This window comes from Zingiber officinale, chromosome 6B (genome assembly GCF_018446385.1).
Source record: "Zingiber officinale cultivar Zhangliang chromosome 6B, Zo_v1.1, whole genome shotgun sequence".
NCBI classification, from domain to species: domain Eukaryota; kingdom Viridiplantae; phylum Streptophyta; class Magnoliopsida; order Zingiberales; family Zingiberaceae; genus Zingiber; species Zingiber officinale.
Genome location: NC_055996.1, coordinates 57,279,783 through 57,301,158, shown reverse-complemented (window position 1 = coordinate 57,301,158; position 21,376 = coordinate 57,279,783). Strand labels below are relative to the sequence as shown.

The window sequence follows — 21,376 nt, the reverse complement described above, 5'->3', positions numbered from 1 at the left end:
GGCTTATTGATTTATCGAACTAAATTTCACCCATTGATAAATTAAAGAAATAATATCAAATATATGTGCTTGTTATTATATTAGGATTAAGAGCACACACTTCCATAATAACTGAGGTCTTTGTTCCTTTATAAAGTCAGTATAAAAGAAACGACCTCTAATGGTCCTACTCAATACACTCTAAGTGTACTAGTGTAATTATATAGTTAAGATAAACTAATACCTAATTACATTACGACCTTCCAATGGTTTGTTCCTTTCCATCTTGGTCGTGAGCTACTGTTTATAATTTATAAGGTACTGATAACATGATCCTCTGTGTGTGATACCACACACCATGTTATCTACAATATAAATTAATTGAATAACTACATTTATCATAAATGTAGACATTTGACCAATGTGATTCTTATTTCTAGATAAATGTTTATACCAAAATCTAGGCTTTTAGTATACATCCTAACAATCTCCCACTTATACTAAAAGACTAAGCTGCCATATCTGCTGCCATACATTTGATTCCCAACCCTTCAATATGCCCATCAAAAGCTCTTGCCTTAAGGGCCTTAGTGAAAAGATCTATAGGTCATCATCTGATGCAATCTAGGCGGCAACAACTTCTCCTCGTTTATACGATTTCTCGTATTGGGTGGTACTTGCGCTCTATTGTGTTTACTTGCCTTATAGACTCATGGTTTCTTCGAGTTTGCTACTGCACCACTATTATTACAATAAATTGTAATAATCTTTGGACAAACCAGAAATCATATCTAAGTCTATCTTAAGGTTATTGAGTCATTCAGCTTTTATGACTACCTTAGAGGCTTGCCATATACTCAGCTTCTATGGTGGAGTCCAGAAAAACACCTATGCTTATCACTCTTCCATAGTTATGACTTTACCTCCTAAAGTAAACACAAAACCCCGAGGTTGACTTACTATTGTCCCTATCCGATTGGAAGTCAAAATCCGTGCAACCCATAGGGACCAAATTAACTGCCTTGTAAGCTAGCATATAATCTTTAGTGCTTCTAAGGTACTTCAATATATACTTTACTGCAGTCCAATGTCCTTGTCTAGGGTTACTTTGATATCTGCTAACTATGCCCTTGGCAAAACAGATTTCTGATCTCATGCATAGCATACATTAGGCTTCCGACAGCCGAAGCATAAAGAACTGCCTTCATTTCCTCTATCTACTTTAATGTCTACGGAGACATCTCTTTAGATAAAGTTACTCCATGCTAAAACGGTAAGAAACCTTTCTTGGAGTTTTGCATGCTTAAAACGAGCAAGGATTTTTTTCGATATATGAAGCTTGGGATAAGTAAAATATTCTTTTCTTGCGATCCCTTATTACTTTGATCCCAAGAATATATATATTCTCCTAAGTCCTTCATATCGAATTATTTGGACAATCATACCCTTACTTCTGACAACATTTTGATATTGTTTCCAACTACCAAAAATGTTATCTACGTATAGTACAAGAAATACCACCACGTTTCCATCATACCTTTTGTATACACAAGACTTATCCGGTTACTAAATAAATCCATAGGTATGGATTACTTTGATAAACCGGATGTTCCAAGACCTTGAAGCTTTGCCTCAGTCCATAGACTGATTGAGCTTGCACACAAGATGCTCTTTGCCCTTTGCAATGAACCCTTCTGGTTGCTTTATATGGATGCTTTTTTCAAGACTTTCATTAAGGAATGTTGTCTTGACATCCACTTGCCAAATAGATAAAAGAATCCGGATAGACTTAAGCATGGCTACCAGTGAAAAAGTTTCCTTTTTCATCAAGCCTTGCTTTGAAAGTTTCCACCCTCCTGTCTATCCATCTTTTTCTATTGTAGACCTATTTTTACCCAATGACTTTTACACCATCTGGTGGTTCTACAAGCTTCCAGATTTTATTAGAATTCTAATTCTATATTCATTGCTCTTTGCCAAGATGCTGCATCTTTATCTTGGAGTGCTTCATCATATGTCCGGGATCAGGCTCATGTTCATTTGGGATCAAGTCCAAAAGACTCTCCCAAAACATGAATCTCTTAGGTTGTTTGACAACCCTCCCACTACGATTATGCACTGTCTATAATTGTGTATCAATTGTGATACGTGTTGCAGTTTTTTGTGATATTTCATCTTGTATAGTTGGTACTAGATTAGACATGTCCTTTATAATTTCTTTAAGAACAAATTTACTTATGGGCTTGTGGTTTATTATATAGTCCTCTTCTAAAAATCAGTCATTGATGCTAACAATGACCTTCTAATTTTTAAGACTATAAACCTACTTTCGTTTCTCTAGGATAACCCACAAACAAGTGAATTCCTATCCAACTTATTATTCTCTCTCTTCAGCATATGTGCTGGACTACCCGAATCTGAATATGCTTCAAAATAGGCTTACGCTGATTCAGCAATTCTATATGAGTAGAGAGTTCTGACTTTTGAATGTACTATGTTCACTTTCTTTTTCAGAGTATATCCTTAAAACGAACTTGGTAATTTTCTGAATAACTCATCATCAATCTAATTATTTCCATAAGAGTCATATACCTTCTTTCTACTACACCATTCTGTTGGGGTGTACCAGGTGCAGTTAGTTGGGATTGAATCCCTACTTTTGATAAGTAACTCCTAAATTGTCCCAAGAGGTACTTGTCACTACGATCTTACCATAGTGACTTGATACTTTTACTTTAATATTTCTCCGCATCAGTCTTGTACTCTTTGAACTAATCAAAGCACTTAGTCTTGCGGCACATTAAGTAAATGTATTTGTATCTTGAATAGTTGTCTATAAAATAGACGAAATATCTGATACTACCTCTTGTCTGGATAGTCATAGGATCACACAAATCAGAATAAACCAATTCCAACATATCTTTGGCTCCATACCCCTTAGACTTAAAATCTTCTTGGTTATTTTTCCTTCCAAGTAAGACTCGCAGGTTGGAAAGATTTCCACTACTAATGAACCCAAAAGTTCATCAGCTACCAATGAATCCTACTCAAGTTAATATAACCTAGCCTTAGATGTCAAAGATATAATTGGTTCATTTCCGAAGGTTGCTTTCTCTTAAAGTTAGAAGATGTGTTACTAATTTTCATTTGTTGCATCATGGGAGTTATTGGATTTATAAATTGCCAACCAACGTACCAGAACAGATAACTTCTCTCTTTTTCTTAACAACTTTAAAAGAGGCAGAATATCAAGTTCTTTGAATAGTTTAGAAACTTAAAACTAGTTCTTTCTAAACTTGGTACGTAAAGACAATTACTCAAAATCCATATTTTATTCTTATCAAAGGATAAACATCTCCCACTGCAACAGCTACCACTTTTACTGCAGTGCCCATGTGGACGGTGTTTTTATTTTCATTTAGTTGTCGGGTTTCCTGGAACCCTGCAATGAATTACGAACATGATTAATGACATCTGTATCTACACTCCAGATTATAGTAGATAACACCACTAAACATGTTTCAACTAATGAATTAAATACACCTATATTGTTCTTAGTTCTAAGAAGACAGTCTACCTTAATGTCCAAGTCATATTTTAATCATTACAATTGGGACTACTAAGTCTTTTCTATAGTATAACAACTAGGGAATTGACAAACATTTTAAATCCTAAGAATCACAAAAATATTTGGTCAAGATTAATTCCTTAAAATCCCCATGAATTTTGTATGTCACGATAGTGTGGACGTATACAAAATCAAAGAGGAGATTTTATCCATTAATTTTATTATCTCGTCAACTTTACTTTATGACGAATAAAATTAATAGTTGATCTGTCTTTGATCAAATATTTGGTCAAAACTTTTGAATTTAAAATAACATTGATTCCTCAAACAATATTATTTAAATTCACCAACACCTCAAACACCGTGAATTTTGCATGCCACAATAGTGTGGACGTATACAAAATTTAAACATTTGTACGAGGAGGGTTTTACCCATTAATTATCTTGTCAATAAATCTTTATGACAAAATAAAATTACCTCAAACACCGTAAATTTTGTATGCCACGATAATTTGGACGTATACAAAATCAAACATTTGTAAGAGGAGTTTTTAATTTTATTATCTTGTCAACCTATTTATTTGACAAAATAATAGTTGGTTTTCTTCTGTCACACAAATAATAGCAGTGACTCCGATGGGGAGGATACTATTAGACGTGCCTAAGTGTATACCATTACTTGACACTAAGTCCATTAATAAGATTGTGCCCCTTCCGATGGGGAAGATCACAAGCTCTTAATTAACTTCCTATAGTCATCCAAAATGGAAGTTTAATCTAGTGATCTGCAAACAAGCTCATCCGATATGGAGGAAGGCACTCAGAGCCAATGCGCAAGCTTGTTGCATCACTTATAAACCAGTAATGGAGACCATGGAATTTATTAAAAAATAAATCCCTCTCCCACTTAGTTATTTAAAGTGAGGAATTTTGATTATGCTAGCCTACTTACCATGCATACTAACAAGCACACACAGCACAACATAAAAAGCAATAAATAGAAAAACTAATTTTCAACTATTATGGCTTTTATCTATTGTTGTCCTCCGTGTGTCACCAACCCTAGCTGCTGCCATCTTTGGCCACCGCCACCGGGTCTAGTTGTCGCATCCATCTTGCTCCTTGTTCCGCTGTGCCTCTGGTCCTCAAAAGGTTCCACGCCTTGCAAGATTCGATCCGCGACATAAATAGAATTTTACATTTTTCGATCCTATATTCCTCGAAGGAATGTACATGTAAACTAGATCGAACATAAAATAAAATTTACATCCATCGATCCTATATTCCATAAAAGGAATGTACATGTAACTTGATCAAAAAATAAAATTCTAATAAAACAACATACAGCTCCTGCTGTATTTTATAATACAATCATGCACACACAATAAAATGCCCTTGATATGTCCAAGGGTCCAATCACACACACAATATCTATAAGCCATAATAGTTAGATCTTACATCCACAAAGTTAGCACATCCTACTATTATCTTGCCTAAATTATGTATGACATGTGCATAATTAAACTAATACCAAATACACAGAGGCAAAACCCTAGCTCTGATACCAATTGTTGGTTGCTACTCGGAAAACCTAATGGTTCCTCTGTACAAAAATTTTGTACAAGATCTGAACCTTTCCTAGCTACCATGTGTTCTTTTAAATTAAACTTGGATTGCTTGCGAAACTTAACACGTTTGATCCCAAGTTTAACTTATATATTCTTTTAGGTTTAGATTTGGATCTCCTGCGGAACTTAACACGTTCAATCCAAATCACCTAGGTCACAAAGTTGATTAAATATTAATTTCTAAATTTGGCTTCCAGGACTGCATGGCGAGGCACATGGCCTTCTTGGATATGGGAGCAACCACCACAGCCTAGAGAAAGCCTCTTAAGGAAAGTTAATATTTAATTTCCTTAAATGACTCTAGGTTAACCAAAAAGAATAATCGAAGCACAAGTTCGAAAAGAAAACAAAAGAACACGACATCGAAAACTAATTCAAAATCTAGGATCACATGCCTCTTGTATTTGGTATTTTTACAAAGAAATAAAACTAGTATGATGCGGAAAATAATTACTAGTTATACCTTTCTTTGTGAACTTTCAATGACCTCTTGATCTTCTACCGTATTCCTCTTCTAACCATGGACATTGTCTGGGCAATGATCTTCCGAGATGAGAACCACCAAGGCAACTTCTTCTTCCTTCCTTCAGGTTTCGGCCAAGCAAAAACTTCCAAAGGATAAAGAGCTTTTTCCACCAACCAAGCTCCAAGGGATGCAAGAAACAAGCCTCCTTTCTCTCCTTTTCTCCAAGCTAGATCCGGCCACTTCTATGTCTCCAAGAGGTGATGAAGTCTCGGCCACAAGAAGGAGAAGAGAGAAGGGGAAGGGAAAACTCTAGGGGCCGGCCACACCTAGGAAGAAAAGAGAGGAAGAAAAAGAATAGAGTCGTTCACCATGAACGCACCTCTACCCCCACTTTTATAATCCTTGGTCTTGGCAAATAAGGAAATTTAAATAAAAATTTCCTTAATTCCTTTGTCATGAAAAAGAAAAATTATTTTAATTTAAACAATTTTCTTTTTTCAATTACAATGGACGGCCACCTCTTTCCTCAAAACAAGGAGAGTTTTAATTAAAATAAAAATTAAAACTTCCTAATTTGTTTCCAGAAATTTATAAAAATTTCTCCAATAATTTTAATCCCTTCATGATTGGTTAATAAAAAGGAAATTTTATAAATTAAAATCTTTCTTTTAAACATGTGGATAATTTTCAAAAAGAAAAGTTATCTCTAAAAATTAAAGTATCCTTTCAATCTACAAATAAGAAAAGATATTAAATCTTTTCTTAATCTTTTGTAGAAACTAATAAAAGAGAATTTTTAATTTTTTAAACTTTCTTTTAAATCATGAACATGATTAAAAGGAAAGTTTTTACCAAAATTAAAATCAACCTTTTAATCTACAAATAAGGAAAGAGATTTAGTTCTTCTCTTAATCTTTTGTAGAATCTTATAAAAGGAAAGATTTAAATTTTAAACTCTCTTTTAAATCATGTTATCCACATAAGAAAAATTTTAAAAGTAAAATTCCTTTTTATTTTAATAGGGCCGACCACCTAAGCTTGAGTTCAAGCTAGGGCCGGCCACATGAATTCACCCATGAACCAAGCCATGGCCGGCCCTAGCTTGGTCTCCAAGCTAGCTTGGTCGGCTCCTATTGGATGGGTAAGAAGGTGGGTATAGGTGGGTATAGTACTCTATAATTAAGAGGCTACGATAGGGACCGAGAGGAGGAATTGGTTTTGGTCTCCCGATAAAATTAAGCATCCCGTGTTCGCCCCGAACACACAACTTAATTTTATCAATAATAATTCATTCCACTAGAGAACTATTATTGAACTACCGCACCAATCCCAAATTACATTTTTGGGCTCCTTCTTATTTTGAGTGTGTTAGTCTCCCTGTGTTTAAGATGTCGAATGTCCACTAATTAAGTGAGTTACTGACAACTCATTTAATTAATATCTTAGTCCAAGAGTAGTACCACTCAACCTTATCGTCATGTCGGACTAAGTCCACCTGCAGGGTTTAACATGACAATCCTTATGAGCTCCTCTTGGGGGCATTCTCAACCTAGATTACTAGGACACAGTTTCCTTCTATAATCAACAACACACACTATAAGTGATATCATTTCTCAACTTATCGAGCTTATTGATTTATCAAACTAAATCTCACCCATTGATAAATTAAAGAAATAAATATCAAATATATGTGCTTTTTATTATATTAGGATTAAGAGCACACACTTCCATAATAACTGGGGTCTTTGTTCCTTTATAAAATCAGTATAAAAGAAACGACCTCTAATGGTCCTACTCAATACACTCTAAGTGTACTAGTATAATTATATAGTTAAGATAAACTAATACCTAATTACATTACGACCTTCCAATGGTTTGTTCCTTTCCATCTTGGTCGTGAGCTACTGTTTATAATTTATAAGGTACTGATAACATGATCCTCTGTGTGTGACACCACACACCATGTTATCTACAATATAAATTAATTGAACAGCTACATTTATCATAAATGTAGACATTTGACCAATGTGATTCTTATTTCTAGATAAATATTTATACCAAAAGCTAGGCTTTTAGTATACATCCTAACAAGTACTTCCCGACCTGTACGACAGGTCTGTGTCCAGACCTGCATATATACCTATGATCCTTAGCTTGGATGTTCCGACTTGCACGTTAGGTCTGTGTCCAGACCTGCTTATATCTGCTACTATCCATGGCTAGTACTTCTCAACCTGGCCCATGGGTCTGATCCTTGACCGCTATCAGGGCTGGTCCTTGTCCGGTGTATAATCCCATCTTTTGACCGTCCCATCTGCTGAGACTTCGACCCTGTCCACGTAAGCTTGACTTTTGACCTCCTTGACCTCCACGTCAGCTTGATTTCTGACCGGCCATGAAGGCTTGACTTCTGGCCTCCTTTACCTCCACGTCCGCCTGATTTCTGACCGGCCACGGAGGTTTGACTTTTGACCTCTTTGACCTCCACGTCCGCCTGATTTCTGACCGGCCACGGAGGCTTGACTTCTGACCTTCTTGACCTCCAGGTCAGCTTGACTTCTGACCCTCTTGTGGCCTTGACTCATAACCACATCATCTTATCGACCCCACAAACATGCGCCGTATCACAAGCCTCCCCCTCAAGTCTAGTCGAAGGAGGCTCTAGTCCGACTGACTAGACCCCCCTCCTTTTGTTAATTGACCTGGCTCCCACGTTTTTTGCCGACCTATCTTCTTTCCGCCATCTGTAGAATTTCTTGTCATCCTAGACGATGAACGATCTCCTTCTATGCTTATGTTGACTCCTCAACTTCTGAGCGCACTTTCTTCCTATAAATGTTACACAGTTTCTCAAGCGCCGCCTCGAGTTCCGAAGAAATCCCTTCACCTTCTCCCTCCTTATAAAAAGACCTAGCATCTAATGCCTCAAGCTGTCTTCTTACCAATATAATATCTCTTCTCCATGGAATTCACGACGGAACCTAGCGAACTTGCTTCTTTACTCCGGCAAACTTCCCATCTGCTGGAATTATCGGCTCAAAAAGAGGAAGCCTTGCTTCAACAAATCGACATTCTGACAAAGTTATTGGCTCAAAAAGAAGAAATCTTGCTAGAGATGACCGCGAGCAGAGATCTTCACACGCCCCTTACTCATGAGATGGAAAGCCTCTGGCTTGCCGCCAAATCCAAAACACGAGCCGAAATCGCTCTCAAACAAAAGCTCAATCGGACTTCCAAAGTCAGGGGCAATATATTATTTCTTTGAAGAGGAAACATGAGAATGAAGTGGCTCTTTTGAAAGAGGAAGGACAGATCAAAGATGAAACCTTTGGGCAACTGAAGCGTACCATCGACCTTATTACAGAAGATCTAATTAAGGTCCGAGCTAATCTGACTAGGAAGGATCAAGCCTCTGGCTTTGGTAGCCATGTAAACCCTTAAAGAATGTACCTCTGATCTTAATGGAATAAAAGTTGTTTTTTGCATTCCCCTCTTATTGTAGCTCCACACTTTGTCTCGGGTATCATCATGTTTTTATAGAACACCTGTGTTTGTCTAATATTTTTAGCAAAAATAGTAGTAATAAAAATAGCTTACTTACCCCATGTTACCTCATACCATATGAACTTTTGGCCAAAGCCAATGAGACGCTTGAGGATATGCCTGCGAGATTTCATATTTAACAAGAACCTTTGAATACTGCTTATTGACCAGTCAGACACGATAGCTTAGCTTGCTGCACGGTGTGTCGGCGAATATAAGACATACTGACCGAGAAAATCATTGTTCGACCGAGAAGGTCATTGGTCGTAAGAGCATGCTCACTTATAACTCGCACTAAGGCGAGAGTCTGGGACCCGACCTGAAAAGTCGTTGAGCGTGAGGGCCTTGCTCACTTATAACTCGCACTGGGGCAAGAGTCTGGGATAGCCGACCGGGAAGGTCGTTGGGCGTAAGAGCCTTGCTCACTTATAACTCGCACTAGGGCGAGAGTCTGGGACAGCCGGCCGGGAAGGTCATTGGGCGTGAGAGCCTTGCTCACTTATAACTCGCACTGGGCGAGAGTCTGGGACAGCCGACCGGGAAGGTCGTTGGGCGAGAGAGCCTTACTCACTTATAACTCGCACTGGGGCGAGAGTCTAGGACAACCGACCGGAAAGGTCATTGGGCGTGAGAGCCTTGCTAACTTATAACTCGCACTGGGGAGAGAGTCTGGGACAGCCGACCGGGATGGTTGTTGGGCGTGGGAGCCATGCTCACTTATAACTCGCACTGGACGAGAGTCTGGGATAGACGACCAGGAAGGTCGTTGGGCGTGAGAGTCTTGCTTACATATAACTCTCACTGAGGCGAGAGTCTGGGACAGTCGACCGGGAAGGTCGTTGGGCGTGAGAGCCTTGCTCACTTATAACTCGCACTGGGGCGAGAGTCTGGGACAGCCGACCGGGAAGGTCGTTGGGCGTGAGAGCCTTGCTCACTTATAACTCGCACTGGGGCGAGAGTCTGGGACAGCCGACCGGGAAGGTCGTTGGGCGTGAGAGCCTTGCTCACTGGGGCGAAAGTCTGGGACAGCCGACCGGGAAGGTCGTTGGGCGTGAGAGCCTTGCTCACTTATAACTCACACTGGGTTGAGAGTCTGGGACAGCCGACCGGGAAGGTCGTTGGGCGTGAGAGCCTTGCTCACTTATAACTCGCACTGGGGCGAGAGTCTAGGACAGCCGACCGGGAAGGTCGTTGGGCGTGAGAGTCTTGCTCACTTATAACTCGCACTGGGGCGAGAGTCTGGGAGAGCCGACCGGAAAGGTCGTTGGGCGTGAGAGCCTTGGTCACTTATAACTCGCACTAGGGCAAGAGTCTGGGACATCCGACCGGGAAGGTCATTGGGCGTGAGAACCTTGTTCACTTATAGCTCGCACTGGGGCGAGAGTCTGGGACAGTCGACCTGGAATTCTTATGAAAACCCATTCGGCTATAGATGTTGCTGACCTGGAGGTAATTTTCCGACCAGGCTTAATGTTGCCGCCCTGGGGGTGATTCCCCAACCCGGATAAATGTTGTTGTCCTGGGGGGGAATTCCCAACCAGAGCCTGTGTGAAGGAACCGCTTCTGTTTCATCTGCAGGCCAAAGATACATAGTATCAGATATATTGTGAAGATAGAAACATTGAAATCTCACTTAACCAGTGGAAAGGATGTCTCGGGGCCCCGTCACATTCAAATTTCTTTCCCGCCACTTTTCTTTGCCACTTCCCGACAAAATCGCGTGCTAAACATTACCGTACTTCCACTTCATCTCATGATTTCCTTATCACGTCCATCATTAATACGCTTCCTAGGGGATCGACACCTGTCCCATGCCTTTATTGTTTATGTAGTATGACGCCGCCGACGCCACTCCTTTTTGTACACGATTTCCATAAGAGCATGTCCCTCTGTGATCGAACGGCTTTAGGCGCTTTACCCAAAAAGATACTCAATACCTTTTCGATAATCCCTAGGAAAACTCCCCTTATAAACCCTAAAGGCAGTCCGCAGTCATTGCTTTGACCGTTTCGACTGCCTTCGTCTTCGTGTCACTTTGCCATCTCTAGTGTTCCGGCCCTTCCCCCTCTAGCCTATTCACGCCTGGTGCTCTTCCTCTTCTCGACTGACCCCTTCTTCAACCTCCTTCCCCTTGATAATGGCTGACGGTAAGGCCTCCTTTTGGTACTCGTGTTTCATTTCTAACATAGACAACCACGACCTGTCCATGATTCGGTCTGACCTGAAGCTTGGCAAAGAATACGAACTTTGTATCCCCACACCCAACGAGCATCCTTCATCCCCTCCTGAAGGTTTTATGATCGTTTTCAGGGATCAACTGCTGGGGGGCCTTCGTTTCCCCATCCATCTTTTTATTTCTTCTCTAAGCCAATACTTTGGCATCTGCCCTTCTCAGTTTGCTCCCAACTTCTTTAGATTAGTTTGTGGTACTGCCATTCTATGCCGCATATACCAAATTCCCCTAACTGTTCAGCTCTTCCATCATTTTTATTCTTTCAAACGCTCGGAACTGGGAGTGTTTATGGTACAGGCTAGGCCTGGCTTTAAGTTCTTTTCTGACATGCCCTCTTCCAATAAAGGGTGGAAGTCACGCTTCTTCTTTATTAGATTATCTACATCTTCGCCCTTGTACGAACCGACCCCTTGGCGCCCTGATATTCCTTCCGACCTTCCTGTACATCACCATCAGCCTTCCTGCGACGCCTCTTCCAAAAAACTTCAAGGAGTGAGTGTTCGCTTGTCTATACTACTACTGGAAGGCTTTTTGTATTTGTTCGGGCTCAGCCCAGTTCCGGCGGATATAGGGGCTCCGCTAGGTAAGAATCCGTTTTCCTCTTTGCTATTCTTCGCTAACTGAGGTATTTCTCTTTCACTTTGCAGAGGCTGCCATGCTCCGAGCATATTCCTCAGATATAAAACATCAATCTTTCTCCATTCTAAAAACTATCAGTGCGGAACTTAAGCAGGGCTTGGCGACATCTTCCCGGTCTGCCCCTTCTGCCTCGCCGTCCACCCCTTCTGCCCCACAGTCCACTCCTTCTGCCTCTCAGCTCGCCCCATTTGCGCCGACCCAGGAGGAAGCTTCCTCGGCCCTTCCTCTGGTTGTGGCTCCTGTGGAGGACCTGGCCACTGTAGAGCAGGTCAAGGAAGAGCGGGCTGCATCTCCCCCTCTCGCCCAACGTCTAAGGCTCCAGCGCAAGAGGAAGAGGGTCATTCCCGCGACCCAGGCGTCACCTCCATCACTTTCTTTTGGCCATCGCCCCTCAACCACCTCTCAATCTTCAGAGGCCAAGACCATTACCCCCGATCGGGAGCTGGCTTTGGGGTCTGAGGTTCCCACTCTGTCGCCTCAAATAGCAGGCTCGACCCCCAGTAGGGTTGTAACTTCTGATAAGGCCTCTCTTCTCGCTCAGGCCCCCTCTCTCGGGCAGCTACCCCTTCCTTCAATGGACCAGCCCGAGAGTTCTGCAACTCAATTTGCCTCCCTCTCGTTAACTGCTCCGGCCTCTACTTCTCGATCTCGGAGGAAAATTCGCAAGAAGTATGCCTTTACTGACTCTTGGCGCCTACCCTCTTCCACAGAGTCCGGCGCTGCTGAAGAAACTACAGGAGAGGCTCCTCCCCTTTGGCCCTAGTTGAACTAGAGGGCGACTTAGCAGCGTCCTGGCGATCGGGAAATCAGAAGTTTTGGAAGAATCCTCCGATGGAGGGGCTAAATCAAGCTGCTCGCCAGATAGTTTCCGTAAGTTCTCTTGTATCAAAGCTCCTCTGCTGGAATTTTTTATAATTTTTCTTCATCTATCTAATGCAGGCCTGTTCCGCCAATCTAAGCGTCATTCAGTATGCCTCTCGCTTGCAAAGGGAGAATGAAGTGGTAAAGACTTGTCTTCAAGAGTTGGAGTTGCCGCTAACTCCCCGAGATCCTCTCAACCCCACCCCTGGGGATTTAGCGAGTTATCTCCGACTGATTGGGGAGTCTGTAGAGTCCGCCCACAACATTTCTGATGCAGCTTTCGACAAGATTAAAACTTTGGAAGCGGCTCTGCGGACAAGCGGGTCTAAATAAGCTTCTGAGGCAAAGAGGCGTCGCTTGCTGGTTACGGAGCTAGATGAAAAGGACTCTCGGTTGGTGAGTCTGTAAGAAACCCAGGAGGCCCTTCAGAAGACTTTAACCGATATCCAGGGTCAACTGGCTTCCAGTTCAGATCGGGAGAAGGCCCTTCACAGCCAGTGGGAGGCCAGCCAAGCGACCATTAAATCAATGCAAGCCGACCTTCTGAAAGCTCAAGAGAATGTTTCTCAGGGTCAACAAGATTTGACTTTTGCCCGAGCTGATGCAAAAAAGGCTAGAGCTGATACGAAGAAGGTCCAGGTAGAGTTGACTGATTACCAGGCGGGAGAAGTGGGTCGTCTACGAGCATACAAGTGAGCATACATCTCCTCCCCCTCTTCTTGAGGAAGATAGGGGGTTTGATGAATTTGATGCTTTGTTGCGGTGCGGCTGGCGGGGCTCGACAAATGTTTGAACAGGATCTGTTGTGCGCTGCCCCTTAGAAGATTTCTTAGATACCGCTCGCCTGATGAGAGAGATTCCGGATGGGTTACTTTCCTCCTTCAAAGACGATGACGACTTATTCCTTCTTCCTGAGCCTCCTACTGACGCGGCGCCTTGCCCTCCTAAGCCTCCTGTTGACCCTACTGGCAATAATCCTTAAGATGGCATTATGTACTGCACTTTTAATGTAAAAATGTAGCTGACCAACTCTCGTTCAACTTATTTGCTGATTTATCTTCACTTTAGCGTGTTTAACCTTCTCATGATACCACTTGACCACTGGCTCTCGATTTTCTCTTAGTATATTAACCATCTGATAGTAGGTTTGCCCTCTTATTTGTAGTCTTGTATATTTCCCGACCGAAACGACCCATGGCCTTGTGAATGTGTAATTTGGCCATCTAGTTTAAGTCTTATTTAACCCCGGTTGGGAATCCTTCTTTTGCCCTGACCTGCTTTCCTCGCCTTTCTCTGCTGACCACTCATCTTAGACACAGCGACCTGGTATGTGATGATATCCCGACCTGCTTAGCTTGCATTTCTTTGCTGCCCGCCATGGCTCAGCTATATCGCCCAGCCTGTTCTTTTCCTCGTAATCCAGGTCAGGCACTTTTCCATAACTTGTCTTTTCCCGAGATCCATCTCCTCGTACTTCGCGCCGGTACTTTTCCAAATATACCCTTAGGCATTACTTTCAAGGAAGATCTGTCGGTTCTCTTTGTTCCCGTCAATTATTTTGCTCCGATGGATGATGTTTGACGAAAATGCCCCTTTGCTTAGCGGCTATAAATAATCTCCTCAAGCTTTGCCTCCCGACTTCGCACGTCTTCTTCTCCCTTCTGCTGGAATCGAGTATCACTCCCGAATCTCTGCTTTTGCGTTGATAGCTTCCCGCTCAATCCCTTCTCCTTCTGTTTCTTTTATCATGGCCTCCCCCTCTTTTCTTCCTTCTTTGGCAGCGGTGTATTACCCTGGCTCATCCACTTTCGATGAACTAGATTGGGATGACCTGCGCTATACCTACGGAGTCGAGGATAATGCTCATGTGATCATTCCCACAAGAATACACTAATTTTTTATCCTCCCCATGGATATTGCACTTTCTTTAAAGAGCAATTTGTGGTCGGTCTTCGTCTTCCTCTCCATCCCTTCTTTTCGGATGTGTACCACCATTTCAAGATTCCTCTAGGACAATTAACGCCGAATTCTATAAGGCTCCTCTGCGGCTTCGTGGTACTTTGCGACGTTTGCGAGTTGTCCTGGTCCGCCCACTTGTTCCATTAATTTTTCACCCTCTGGCAACAAGAAGAAGGCACCTTCCGCTTCCAGCCTCGTCTTCAGACTGCTTTTTTCTTGCCTCTGCCGCCTTCTGAACCGAGCTAGAGAAACAAATTCTTTTTCATCCGATTTCCCCAGGAGGTGGAGTGGCCTCTACGATGGCAATATTCACTTCCCCCGAGCCCGCCACTGGAGGATTTTCATCTTGACACCTCCTATATAGAGGCTTCATCTCGCTTAGCGGGCTGGCAATTGAACTTAACTCGCCTATTGTCCGAGGAGTTACTTTCCTACTTCCACCTGAGCTATCTTACTCCAGATACTCCTCAATCCCTGGGTAAGCTTCTCTTTTAGCTCTGCTACCATTTTAGAAGCATTTTGTTTTTCCTATTGCGTCTGACTCCCCACTTTATCCTGTGCAGCTGAAGTCTTAACCCGTGCCTCAGAGGTTCAGCCTCTTCCTCTGAGTGACATGGAAATCATGAGGCGTGGTCGAGTTATTTTACAAAGAAGATCGCTCCCCTATTCATCTTCGACCTCAGTCGATGGGGCTTCTCCGGCCAATCCTCGACCCCGACCTGCTCGCAGAGGGTCTTCTAATATCCGACCTGCCCCCTTGACTCACGCTACTCGCCCCCGGACTGCGCGTCCACCCTGGCCGGCCACTCCTGTTCGCCCCCCAGGCCTCACGCACAGCCCGACCCATTTCCCCGGCTCCTCTTCAATCGATTAATCCTCCCCGAGCTACTTATATCCCTGGTCTGGGCTTTGGTTGAAGATCAGGCAACGTTCCCTACGCCAGCTCTGCTTTTAGAGAGGCTTCTCAAGCGGCTTGTCAAGCACGCTCGATGAATGACCGCTTGAATCGCGATGCCTCCTCTCCCTCTCGGCGTAGGGTTCGGCTACCATCGGAAGAGTCTGACTCAGATGATCTGCCGTTAACTCAAAGACTTCGCCACCGAGCCCCTCCTTCGATGCCAGACTCAGGCCCTTCTGACATCCTTTCTCCTTCACCTCCGGTTGCAACCACCTCTCCTCCTTCGCCTCCTATAGCAGCCCAGGCTCCTATCCCGAGCCAGGCAAATGTTCCTCCTGATCCCTCCACAGTTCTGGTTGAGCCTCCCCTAACTCAACCTTCTTTGCCAGCTCAACCTTCTACCTCACGGCAGCCTCAGAGTACCGAGGCCGGCCCATCGCGTCGTCCTCCCCCAGTTACCTCATCGCTAGAGCCCCCTACCATGCCTCCTTCGGCTCCTTCTATGTCGGCCGCTGGACCTTCTGGAACCGCCGTAGGGCCTTCGCAACCTCCCCCACCTGCCCCTCAATTTTATCGTACCACTGCTCCTTCTGAGGTTGGGCTGCATTCACGAAACGATGTTTCCACCAGCTTCTTGATAATGAAAGGTCGTTTGGCCACCTTATGGGGAGAAAGTATGCATCAGATGGAAATCTTACCGCCCCCTGCCCAGATGAAGAGATTCTCTGAGCTATATATCAAGGTCAGCTTCCGTAATTGCTTATTGCAACTATTATCTTCCTCATTTTTATCAAATGTTCTTCCTATGTCCCAGGCCTGTGCAGAGTCTTTGACAATAAACCAATCCTTCCATGCTGTTAACCATCAAAATAAGATGTTGCAGGACAAGGTTGCCGAACTAGAACTACAATTGAATGACCCTGTCCAGGCTATCCATGCCCTGAGGGCCGAAATAAAAGATCTGACCAAAGAGAGAAACAGTCTGGAAGTATCCCTAGCGCTGGCCCACCATGAACTTAAAGGTCTCAAGGAAGAGAAAAGCCAAGTCGATATTGTGCACCAGCAGAGCATGGACCAACAAGCTTTAGAGCATCAGCGGGCTATTGATCAACTGACCCAGAAGCTGAGAGCCGCCGAAACTTTAGCCCAAGAACATGAAAAGAAATTAAAATTCCAAGCAGCCCAACTGACATCCCAAGCAGCAGAACTATTGGATGCCCGAAATGAACTGGCTCAGACTCGGGCTACTGCAGATGGAGCATCGACATCCCTGGCCCTTTATAAAGAAGGAGAGAATGACCGCTGCCAACAGAGCCGCGCTCTGTACCTGCGTTCTCCAGAATTCTGTACCCAAGCAGGGCAGCGCTTCTCCACCTCTGTTATTTATGGTGCGGCCGGGGCTCTGCGTCAACTTTATGAACAAGACTATTTGAAGTCAGCTCCTCCTCCTGAATTTTTAGATCATGACCGGATCCTTAAAGAGATCCCAGATGAAATTTTCGCTCCTTTCAAGTGATCTTTCTTGGCTACTTGTATATAATGACTTTGTTATTTTTCCAGTTTCTTGGCTCCTGAAATTCTTGTAAAGCACTTTGTTATTTTTCCACTTGCATTCTAAGTTTTATTTTTGCCAAAATTTCTTAGCTGGCTGAAAGGAATATTAGGACATACAGTTTCTGCTTTCATATCCCCGCATCGCTCTATTCGATCTGCCTTTTACCCAGTCTGTCAATTAGGTGACAGCTCGGCTTACAACTCGGCTTACTCTTCTTTGTACACTCCTTCAGACTCTATATGGTCTCAAGTAGTTAGTGCTCCATGGTCGATCTAACTTCTTGCCTCGATCATCTTGTAAATAATAAGCTCCGGATGCTAATTTTTTGATGACTTTGTAAGGCTCGTCCCACTGAGGTGCTAGCTTGGTCACGCCCCCCATGGGCTTGATTTGCTTTCAGACCAGATCTCCTTCTCCAAAGAATCGAGGAATCACTCTTTTGTTATAATTTTGTCTCATACTCTGTCGATAAGCCTCCAGCCGAGCCGCAGTTCTGTCACGGGTTTCGCTAATAAGATCCAGCTCAGCCAACCACCGCTCTGTGTTTCCTTCATCATATAATATCCGCCTGACTGAGGGCACTCCAATTTCTATGGGTACGATTGCTTCATTGCCATAAACCAGGTGGAAGGGTGTCAGACCTGTACTTTCTCGAGGTGTTGTACGATAGGCTCACAGAATGCTTGACAGTTTTTCTACCCAATTGCCTCCCACATGATCCAGCTTAACCTTCAGACCTCGTACTATTTCTCTGTTGACCACCTCGGTCTGACCATTGCTTTGTGGATATGCTACTGAAGTGAAGGCCTGCATTATGCCAAACCCCTTGCACCAGTCCTGGATTTTTTGTCCTTGAAATTGCCTTCCATTGTCTGACACCAGTTTGTGAGGAACACCAAATCTGCAAAGAATGTTCCTCCATAGGAATTGAATGACGGCATCTTCTGTGATCCGGGCTAAGGCCTCTGCTTCCACCCACTTAGAAAAATAATCCACCGCCACCAATAAGAAACGTCTTTGACCTGGTGCCATTGGAAATGGTCCCACAATATCCATGCCCCATTGATCAAAAGGACATGAGACTATAGATGTTTTTAGCAGAGCCGTAGGACGATGTGTTAAGTTTTGATGTTTCTGACAGGACAGGCAGGTATTTACCAATTTGTGAGCATCTCTTTGTAAGGTAGGCCAAAAATACCCGGCCAGGAGTACTTTGCGAGATAAGGTCCGTCCGCCTACATGATTGCCACAGCATCCCAGATGTATTTCTCGCAAGGCCTGATCGACCTCCTCTATACCCAAGCATTTGAGTAAGGGTCTAGAGAAGGACCTCTTGTAGAGCTGATCTCCGATCATGACATAAGCATGAACTTGCTTCCTGATCAGCCGTGACTCTTCTGGATCGGTCGGTAAGATACCTTGCCTGAGATAGTTGATCATGGGCGCCCGCCAATCAATAGTTGATTCTCTATTATTTTGCAGATCTATCTGAGCTATCAGAAAAGTTTGTATTGTTGACCGGTCCAACACCCAAGTGGTTAAGGAACTGGCCATCTTTGCTAGCTCATCTGCCCTCTCATTTTCTGACCTAGGTATCTTGGTTACAGTGACCTCTGCAAATTCCTCCTTCATCCTCTCATTGGCTTCCCGGTACACTTGTAATTTATCACAATTTATCATAAAGTTGCCAGTCACTTGCTGAGTTACCAGCTGTGAATCTGAATAAATGATTACCCGGGCTGCCCCTACGTACCGGGCTGCTTGTAGTCCTGCCAACAAGGCCTCATATTCTGCCTCATTATTCGTGGCTCAGAAATTCAATCGAACTGCCAATTGGAGTATATCTCCTTGGGGAGATATTACCAAGACCCCAACCCCGCTTCCCTGGTGATTAGCCGATCCATTCACGTAGACCTTCCAGGTTTCTTCAGAATTGGTCTGATGAATTTCTGTTAAGAAATCTGCTAAGGCCTGCGCCTTAATGGCGGTGCGCGGCTAATACTGTATGTCATATTCTCCCAACTTAGCTGCCCACTTGATAAGCCGACCTACAACTTCTACATTAGTTAGCGCTATTCCCATGGTGCTATTGGTCAGAACCGTGATAGGATGCGATAGAAAATAGGGTCTTAACCGCTGAGCCATAAGGACCAATCCGTAAATCAACTTCTCTAGGGCTGTGTACCGAACCTCGACCCCTTTTAATAGATGACTGAAGAAATATACTGGCCGTTGTACATTGTCATGCTCCTTAACAAGCACAGCCCCTACGGCCTCGGGGGTGGCAGATAAGTAGACCCATAAGGGTTCCCCAACAACTGGCTTAAATAAAGATGGCAAAGCCTCCAAGTACTTCTTCAGCTCCTCAAAAGCTCGAGTACAGTCTTCATCCCATTGGAATTTGGAAGGCTTCCTGAGCACTTTAAAGAAAGGAGCAGCCCGGTCTGCAGATTTGGAAATGAATCTTAACAGGGTTGTTATTCTGCCGACCAGCTTTTGAGTTTCCTTCAAATTTTGAGGAGGCTACATATCCCGTAGCGCCTGAACCTTCTCTAGATTGACTTCTATTCCCCGCTCGGCCACTAGGTAGCCCAAGAATTTTCCTCCCTTAGCTCCAAACAGGCACTTCAAGGGGTTCAGCTTTAGCCCATATTGCCAGAGAGTCCTACATGTTTTTTTTTTACATCTTTAATCAGATTCACGGCTAAAGGGGACTTGATAAGTATATCGTCCACATAAACCTCCACATTGCGTCTGATCTGCTCCCAGAAGATTTTGTCCATCATTCTTTGGTATGTGGCTCCGGCGTTCCTGAGACCGAAGGACATGACAGTATAACAGAAAGTACCATCAGCCGTAATGAAGCTAACATTTTCTTGGTCCTCCACCGCTAAAGGTATCTGATGATACCCTTGATATGCATCCAGCATGCAAATCCTCTCGCAACCGGCTGTGGAGTCCACCATTTGATCAATCCGGTGTAGAGGATAGCAATCTTTGGGACTAGCTCGGTTGAGGTCTCGGAAATCTATACACACCCTCCATTTATTATTGGGCTTCTTCACTAAAACCACATTCGAGAGCCAGGACGGGAACTGCACTTCTCGAACATGGCCTGCCTTTCTGAGCTGGTCCTCTTCGGCTCTGATTATTTTGTTCTGGTCAGCTGAGAAGTTCCTTTTCTTTTGCTTGACAGGTCTGGAGTCTGGTAGTAGATGTAATTTATGCTCGGCTACCTCTGGCCTGACCCCAGGTAACTCCTCTGTAGACCAGGCGAAGACGTCCCGGTTACGAATCAAGCATTGAATTAACTCTTCCTTGAGGGGAGAAGGAAGGTCGCTTGCCACACGGGTCAGACTTTCGGGTCGCTCGGCGTGTAGTTGTACCTCTTCCCAAGGGATAGGCTCTTCAGCCATAAGCGAAGGCTCTTCTTGAACAGCATGGACACCTCCGTCTTGCATCCTTTGATTTTTTCGGGCCTCCACCCGAACCATATCGATATAACATCAACGAGAGATCCTTTGTTCTCCTTTAACTTCTCCGACCTGCACACCCACGGGGAATTTGATTTTTTGATAGAAAGTTGACACACAAACCCTAAATTCATGCAGGGCAGGCCTTCCCAAAATAACATTATAAGAAGAAGGAGAGTCCACCACTATAAAAGTGCTCCTCCTCGTGCGCACCAACGGCTCGGTGCCCAAAGATATGGCCAGCTTAATCTGACCCATGGGCTTCACCTCATTGCCTGTAAATCCATATAGAGATGTGGCCACCGGCTGGAGTTCAGTAGCATCGATCTGCATCTCCTCGAATGCGGTTCTGAATAGAATATTGACCGAGCTCCCGGTGTCAACAAAAATCTGAGCCACTCAGCTATTGGCAATGATGGCTTTGATGATGAGGGCATCATCATGAGGTAACTCCAGACCTTCCAGGTCTGCAGGCCCGAAGTTGATAACAGGGCCAGTAGCCTGCTCTTGACTGCACCTAACAGCGTGAACCTCCAAGCGGCGATCATGTGACTTGCGCGCTCTTCCCGAATCA

The 21,376-nt window shown here is 43.7% G+C and overlaps 1 protein-coding gene across 1 annotated transcript; it reads left to right on the top strand.

Moving 5' to 3' along the window:
- The first annotated feature begins 15,865 nt into the window (after window positions 1-15,865).
- On the top strand, window positions 15,866-17,290 carry LOC121990996 (formin-like). The gene has a single exon (XM_042545031.1). It carries the CDS (start codon window positions 15,866-15,868, stop codon window positions 17,288-17,290), a length of 1,425 nt encoding a protein of 474 aa, XP_042400965.1.
- The last annotated feature ends 4,086 nt before the right edge of the window (window positions 17,291-21,376 follow it).